This window comes from Ursus maritimus, unplaced genomic scaffold, assembly GCF_017311325.1.
Source record: "Ursus maritimus isolate PB19 unplaced genomic scaffold, ASM1731132v1 scaffold_28, whole genome shotgun sequence".
Classification (NCBI taxonomy): domain Eukaryota; kingdom Metazoa; phylum Chordata; class Mammalia; order Carnivora; family Ursidae; genus Ursus; species Ursus maritimus.
In genome coordinates, this window is record NW_024425341.1 from 33,872,112 (window position 1) to 33,879,199 (window position 7,088).

Sequence of the window (7,088 nt, forward strand, 5' to 3'; positions counted from 1 at the left end):
CCCCCCCCCCCCCCGCCGCCGCTCTTAGAGGCAGTTGGTACATCTCACTGAGAAAGTACAGAAAGGCATAGATCTTCTAGGCTTCTGTTGTTCACTCATTCAACAGACGTTCCTTGGGCCCCTCCTAGGCCCCGAGTCGTGCCGGGTCAGGGATCCTCCCCCGGGGCGTCTGGGGCGCCCTGCCACCAGCACTGGGGCCACCCCCCCACCACCTGCTTGTTTCACCTGGAATCAGGGGCCCCGTGTTCCCTGGCCCTCTGATTGCTCAAGGGAAGTTCGAAATCAGGAGTCAAAAGTGGCCACTGGTTCAGGGATGTAAACCCCCCGCCTGAGCCAGAGAAACCCACTAGCAGTGAGCGACGGTCCCTGTTCTTCTTCAGGCCTTCGTATCATCGTGAGCACCCTCCCTTGCCTGTCAGGATGCAAACCAAAGAGAACTCTTGTCCCGGTCCCCCCGGTTCTGCCCCTCTCCCTTTCTTCTCTCTCCTGTCCTTGTCTTTGGAGCTTCTCCACCTCAGCCCTTGCTTCTTGACCCCACACTTCCTCCACCATCTACATAGACTCTCAGTTTCTCAAAGGAAGACCGGTGCTTTATTCTTTTTTGTTGTTGTCGTTCTATTCTTTATGGCCACCAAGTGCCCTGCATAACATCACACACCCTCGGAGTGTTGATGGGGTCCTATGTATGATGTGAAGAGTTTGCACAAAAGTGGGTATATTGCTCCTGTCTTTGGAAACTGTACAATCCTAAAACCTTACTATTATTATTATTATTTCTTTTTTTTTTTTGATACTCTCCTAACCTCTGAAACCGTTTTGCTGGGTCTTTCTCAGCGTCTCCCTTTCGGGCTGTTCCTCCTTATGCCTGCTTCGGGATGCGGGACAGATTTGCCTTTAGTACAGTCACGTTCCTTCTTTCCCCCTCATCGGGAGTCATGGGGTCACTCAGCCAGTGTCCCTGACCTGAGCATGGTATTGATTTTAGAGAATTTTCCGGGCATCATGTACTTTGCTACGAAGTCCCTGAGAAGTTCCCCGGGACTTTGGACTTCTTGCCCCTCTCCTGCCTGGCTTAGGCGCACTCATAACTGACCCCCTGGTGGTTTAAAAACTGTCTCACACTGGAAATCCAGGGTCTGTCGGTGATTCGCCGTAAGCCAGAGCTGCCGTGCTCGTTATAGCCTCCCGTGAAGGGGAAAGACGATCTCGGTTTGATGGAGTTCTGCCTAAGGAAAAGATCTCTTAGGCAGGCGTGCGGACACTACGCGGAGCTCTTGGGACTACTGTTAGTGGTCCCTGAGTACTGTCAGCGGCCTATTCGAGCTGGTTTATTTCTCCCCCGACTGTAGGGAGAAGATCGCCTACTTCACCAGAGCGAGGATAAGCATCCCGCCCCTGCCAGCTGATGATGTGTGATTTCACCCCTCAGGCAACTACTCTGTCACCTGATCGCTTCCTAGGGCGGGTACAAGACTGAACATTTGTTTGGGGTTTTTTTTGGGGGGGTTCTTTTTGTAACGCAACTGTCAACTCTTAAAGAGCTTTTATTTCACATCAGATTTTCAACATGTTAATTTGTAAAGTACCTTGAATGTAATTCTTGTATGTTTAAAAAAAGAAGAAAAAAATCCGATAACCAAAACGGAATAATCTGGTACACAGATGTCGTCCAGTACGTACGTATCGCCAGTAGGCTGTGTGTCGTACAGGTGGGATAAAGGCAGCGCCCAGTGTGCCGCCCGTGGAACCAGCCGTTGAGAAGTAACTCGGTTTAGCGGAAGGCGATCTTGGCTTTTCCTTCGTTGTCTCACGGGCACACCGTGAGGATGGCAGCAGCCCACGTGGTATCTTTGTACCAGGCGGCAGCTCTTTGAGTTTGAAGGCGAATGAGAGTCCAGCTCCACGTCCACTTGGAACAGGTGTCACGCTCACCCTGTCACCTGTGTTGCTGCACTTGTTTCCTTAAAACGACTTCCTTTTTGTCCTTTTCTTTTAGTCTAAAGAAAACAGGACGCTGAGTGAGAATCTCAGGCCACAGGGGGCGGTGCTCCTAGCTACAGTGAAGACCTTGTGATTTGTCACAGAATGGGTAGGGAGAGGAAGGGAGAAAGCCAGGTACCCTAGCCACACTCAGGTCAGCTCGTCAGGGAGCACCTGCTGCCTCCAGCACGACCGGGATTTGCGGACGCGTTCCAAGGAGGGCTTCCGGGCGTGCGGCTGAGCTGCCGTCCGCGGCATGAGGACGGAGCCCGGGACGAGACCGCGGCCGCCGGCCCTCTAAGGACACAGCGCCAGCCTTGCGGAGGGAAACGCATGAGCGCTCCTTTGGGGAAACAGGAATCTTGATTGAATCGAAGTTGCCAAAAATTTTTTTAGAAAACACTTTATTAAACAGATTTCTCACGTTCACTAGAAATTATTTTGCAGCTCTCATTTTTCGGAGCTGCTCTCTGTAATTTGTGGTAAGGAGACCAAGAAAAGAGTGTGCCTGGGGAGACTATCAATTCGAAGTATAGGCCGAGGCATTTGTTTCAGAAAACAATTCCAGATGAACTCATGTAGAGAGAGGAACGGACTCAAGTGTCCTCCCCGCTCCCCAGCCCAGGCACGGCTTACAAGAAGGAAATCCGCCGTGTCGCTCTGACAGCATAAAGGCTTTTAAAATATCGAGTATTTATGCAATTTAAATCCTACTTATCATTCAGTCAGTTATAGTGGAAGAGGCAATTTCTGGTTAGCCATCTTCTGTAACAAACTAAATCCTTTTTTTTTTTTTTTAGAAATGCAAAAATCATCTTAAAGGAATGGACCCCTTAAAAAAAAAAAGATAAGTTCTATTTCTAAGATAGAATCCCCGGCAAGAATTTTTAGTTTCTTGAAAGTAATTATACATATTTTGGGAAGTTCATTTTATCAGAATCAGAATTCAAATGAAGCAATTTCTGAGCCTAGAACTTTAATTATTTTTTCCTCAGTTGTCCCACCACTTATGTCTAAATGTCTTTGAAGCTGTAACTGGATGTGACACGACTTTGAACAAAAACCAGCCTTGTGAATTGACTGCACACAGTCGTTCAAGGCCGCGCGGTTCGTTCTATCAGATGACTAAGGAGAACTAGAAAGAGAATACCGTTCACCCTTGTCAAGGTCAAAGTGAAAGGCAGAGGTTTATTTAATGTAGAGCTAGATGAAGGTCAGCTGCTTTCAGCTTCTCAGTCTGACCGCGAAAATGCTCATAGAATTATGTGTAGTTGTACCGTACGATTTTATTTTCTTCGTTTATTTATTTACGGTCTTATTTATGTTCTGTTTAATATATAGTTCGGTTCTGGCCATTTTTAAGTGTGTGACATAGAAGGGGCTATATTGGAATAGCTACACCTCTATAAATCTTCATCAGATCCACTGTTAACTTTTTGCAATACAAAAAGTTCCAGACAAGTGTAAAAGAATGAAATCTGTCTCAGGCTGGTAGTTAACAGTTGTGACCAAGACGCTTTTGGTTTTATTTTACAAAATTTGCTCATTTCTAATATGAGAAACAAACTTATTTTAATATAATCCTTTTCCACACTTTAAAACTCAGCAGTAGTGTTATGTATTTACAGGCAGCTTTTAACAATTCTGTCGTATTTGTACTAACCCAAATGAGTCACAGCGACAAACCATTTTAATAACTTGATCACAAAACCATATGAACACTATGAATTTTAATATTATAAATACTATTTTTAAAGGTAGAATTTATTCTGCACAGGGTAAAAAGAATGTAATATTTAGTTCTCAAGTTTGAATTATCAGTATGTTATTATAATTTTGTATATCAGATTCTAAGTTACAGGTACAAAAAAACCTATTGCTAGCCAAATGAACAAAGTTTAGCTGAATCTCTGTAGCATGCAAATCAAATTTAAGATCTTTTTTTTTTGCTATTACTTTATCTATATTGTATTAAATATCAAAAGCTCAGGACTGAACTAAATATTTAATCAGGTTAAATTCTGAATATGTTTCTGTTTTAATTGTCTCGTCTATAAAAGTATGCAAATACATCACATAGATTAACTTTGGTTTCTGCACGTTTCCTGTGTTTGTGGGTGGAGAAAAGTTCAGTGATTTTTGTTTTTTTTAAAAACAAAGATGCATATTGCCTCATACTTAATTTCGGTGTCGTTTACTATTCAGTCAATTTCCCTGATGGGTGCAAATAAGAGTTCACTTGAGCCAGGTACCGAGCCAGTATCAAATGCATCATGAGGAACTTCCCAAGCCAGCCGTTCGCTGGAATGGTTCTTGGTTGGGCGATATGTATTGCTGATAGAAAAAAACAGCATATTTTCATCATGCAAGTAAAAGAAGGGGTCTCCAAGGTGAACCCAGCCCCGGTCTTGTGCTCTGGTGGGGCAGTAGTCCCAGAGCTGCCCCACACCTGCCCTTGAACTGCAGCGCCCCCCTGTGGCTGCCCCGTGAATCTCCCCAAACAGCAGATCGCCACCCTCCACTCCCGCCCAGGTGAGGAAGGCATGAAGGAAGGTGGCTGGCTTTTGGAAAAGGCTCCATTGAGACACTGAGGTGTCTCATTACAAAGGAGGTGATGTGTCCCACGTCTCTCTCCTCTCAAGCTTTCAAAGAACCAGCGATTTTTCAGTCTAATCTAATGTCCATCTCAGTAAATATGCAGCAAGACTTTAGGTTCAATATAATAGGTGATCTTACACACTTGAAAGCAGTAAATGATCGGCAGTAATATTCCCAGTTGCCAGAATAATCCATCTCTATGAATTAACACCTTCAGAGATATGTAAGCACTAATATAATGTTTTATTTACCAGCTCTGTGCAATCACTGAATCTATTTTAAAATTGAGAAACCTCATTCACAGTAATGAGTATGATTACTATTAAGTCTTGAGTGGTTTGGTCTCAGAATAGAAGATAAAGGTGTTTTGCTGTCTTAGAAGGAAATTACAATTTAAGAAGCGAATAGCCACGGAGGGGGAAATGCATTTCAGAAAATTTAAAGCACAATGAATGGGTGGCTCTGAAGCAGGAAATCCTACCAAATCCAGAGAGGAGTAGGCATCTCTGGAAGAGTGGACGTCCCCGATGCTTTCTGGCTTAGGTTTTCAGATGGGCTTTGTTCATCTCCCGGTGCTGACGGTGATACTGAGTTTCTGCCGCCGCATAGCGGCCCGAAGCCGGGGCAGCCTGGGAGATGCAGGCTCCACAGGTCAGCAGGCAACCTCCCAGGAGGAGGAAAAACCCCGCAAACCAGCCCAGAAAGAGGGCTTCCCCAAACTCCCACCTGGGCACGATCTCTGGCACTGTCTCATCCCAGAACTCCTGCACCGTCTGGTAGGCGACCCAGGACACCGGAGCCAGGACCGTGACACCTGCTGCCCAGAACAGAATCCCTCCCAGGATCAGCAGTCCCTTTTTGAGGCCCCGCCGCGTCTCTCCAATCCTCGAGCAGTCCAGGCCAACCCCGGAGACCAGCAGGCCCAGGAGCCCCAGCCCGTTCGACAGGAACATGAGAATCCTGGAGATCCTGAGTTCGGCAGGCAAAGCCAGGAAGGAGTCAAAGTCCTTACACTGCCTCCCCACTTCCTCTTGAATGACACAGGCCTGCCAGAGTCCCATGGTCCAGTTCTCCATTTCGTTTAAGTCCAGATTGAGGTTTTTCCAATGTGGTAAATAAGTTGTGATCATGGATAAAACCCATCCCAGGAAAGATAATAAAATTCCAACGAATTGCATTGCTACTCTAAAGACGAAAGCCATTCCAACAGACCTTACAACTTGGGCCACCCCTATAGAAGCCACTGTCTTCCGTGGTTGACAGGAGTGTGACGATCTTGGTCCTATGCTGCCTGGAATATAAGCGTTGGCCATTAACTCTTTGGAAACTCTGAAATGCGTTTTTGTTCTTGAATATAATGTTTCATGTAAAGGGCGAAGGACCCTGTTAAAACGATGAGTTAGGCTTTCTGATAAGGATTTGATCTGTTACCTTCCAATTTGCTTGGTAAAATTATATCCCCAATGCTTGATGATTATAAGTCTAAGGATGAACAAAGAGGGCTCTATGACCCCTCACCCTAAAATACAACAGAAATCTTTGTGCTGCAATATGGATTAATTAGATTTTAAGTGGTGATAAAAGGCCAGCTCTTTCCGCAACAGGACTTCATTGTAGTAGCTGAATCTGAGATTTCAGGGATGCAAAACAAGACCTTGTAAAGAAAGGTAGACTGTTTCCCTATAATCTTTATTCTTCTCGGACTTCCCTAACGTACACAAGAGCTTGGCCCCAGTTCCTGAGTGTCACAGGCACTCAGTGGGGACTTGGCAGGAAAGTTTCCCCAGATTCCTTTGAAAGGTGGAGGCTGGTTCACTGGGTTCATTCAAATGAAAAAGACCCAAGACTGATGGCCAGAGGTGCTAAGTGAGGGGAGAATCCTGGGAGGCTCTGGATTTCATTCTAAGATTTTCTCCATCCTCGTTAAGGACTTGAGGTAAAGCATGATTTCTTAGTGTCTGAGAGGCATTTTTTTTGTTCACAGCTGGGCTGTCTTTGCCACCATTTAAGCCACATGGACAAAGCAACGCCAGGCAGGAAGACTCCTGGCAGGTCCAAGACAAAGGTTTGGGTGTGGAAACAAGAGCTACAAGAGGGCTGACCTTTGAGGTGCCATCTTGTTTGTTCTTTTGATTTAGGCCACACCGTGAGAGCATGCTTCTGCAGAACATGATCCCTCAGACAATACAGGGCCTCCCAACAGGGATAAGAAGCTGCATGCTCAGAGTCCCGGGGCCGTGCCAGGCCCCACACCCCCGACCCCACTCTGCACAGGGCCCTGGGCCTCCCACGCCCGCAGCCGGAAGGCAGGATCTGACAGGGTGGTGAGGGACAGGACATGCAGGAGCCACTGCTCTGGAAGATTCTAAGGTGCTGAAACAGAACCACTGCCCATCACACCCCAGCGGCTGAGTCTAGTCCAGGATCACAGAAGAGCTTTCATGATGTCCGACAGGAGATGGGGGAAAAACAGAACCCTGACCTGATGTACTGAAGTAAGCCTCAGTCAT

The 7,088-nt window shown here is 46.2% G+C and overlaps 2 protein-coding genes across 4 annotated transcripts in view; one reads left to right on the top strand and one right to left on the bottom strand.

The window, feature by feature from the left end:
* WWC2 (WW and C2 domain containing 2) overlaps nt 1-4,066 on the top strand; it is a 203,976-nt gene extending 199,910 nt beyond the window's left edge. For all 3 annotated transcript variants that reach the window (XM_040643367.1, XM_040643370.1, XM_040643371.1), the window contains exon 23: nt 1,350-4,066. In XM_040643367.1, coding sequence (XP_040499301.1) covers nt 1,350-1,416 — 67 coding nt within the window. In that variant the 3' untranslated portion in view covers nt 1,417-4,066. The remainder of the gene's footprint in view (nt 1-1,349) is intronic.
* Nucleotides 4,067-4,162: 96 nt separating this feature from the next.
* Nucleotides 4,163-5,780, bottom strand: CLDN22 (claudin 22). Its single transcript, XM_008709281.2, has one exon. It carries the CDS (start codon nt 5,778-5,780, stop codon nt 5,118-5,120), a length of 663 nt encoding a protein of 220 aa, XP_008707503.2. The 3' UTR covers nt 4,163-5,117.
* Nucleotides 5,781-7,088: the final 1,308 nt, after the last annotated feature.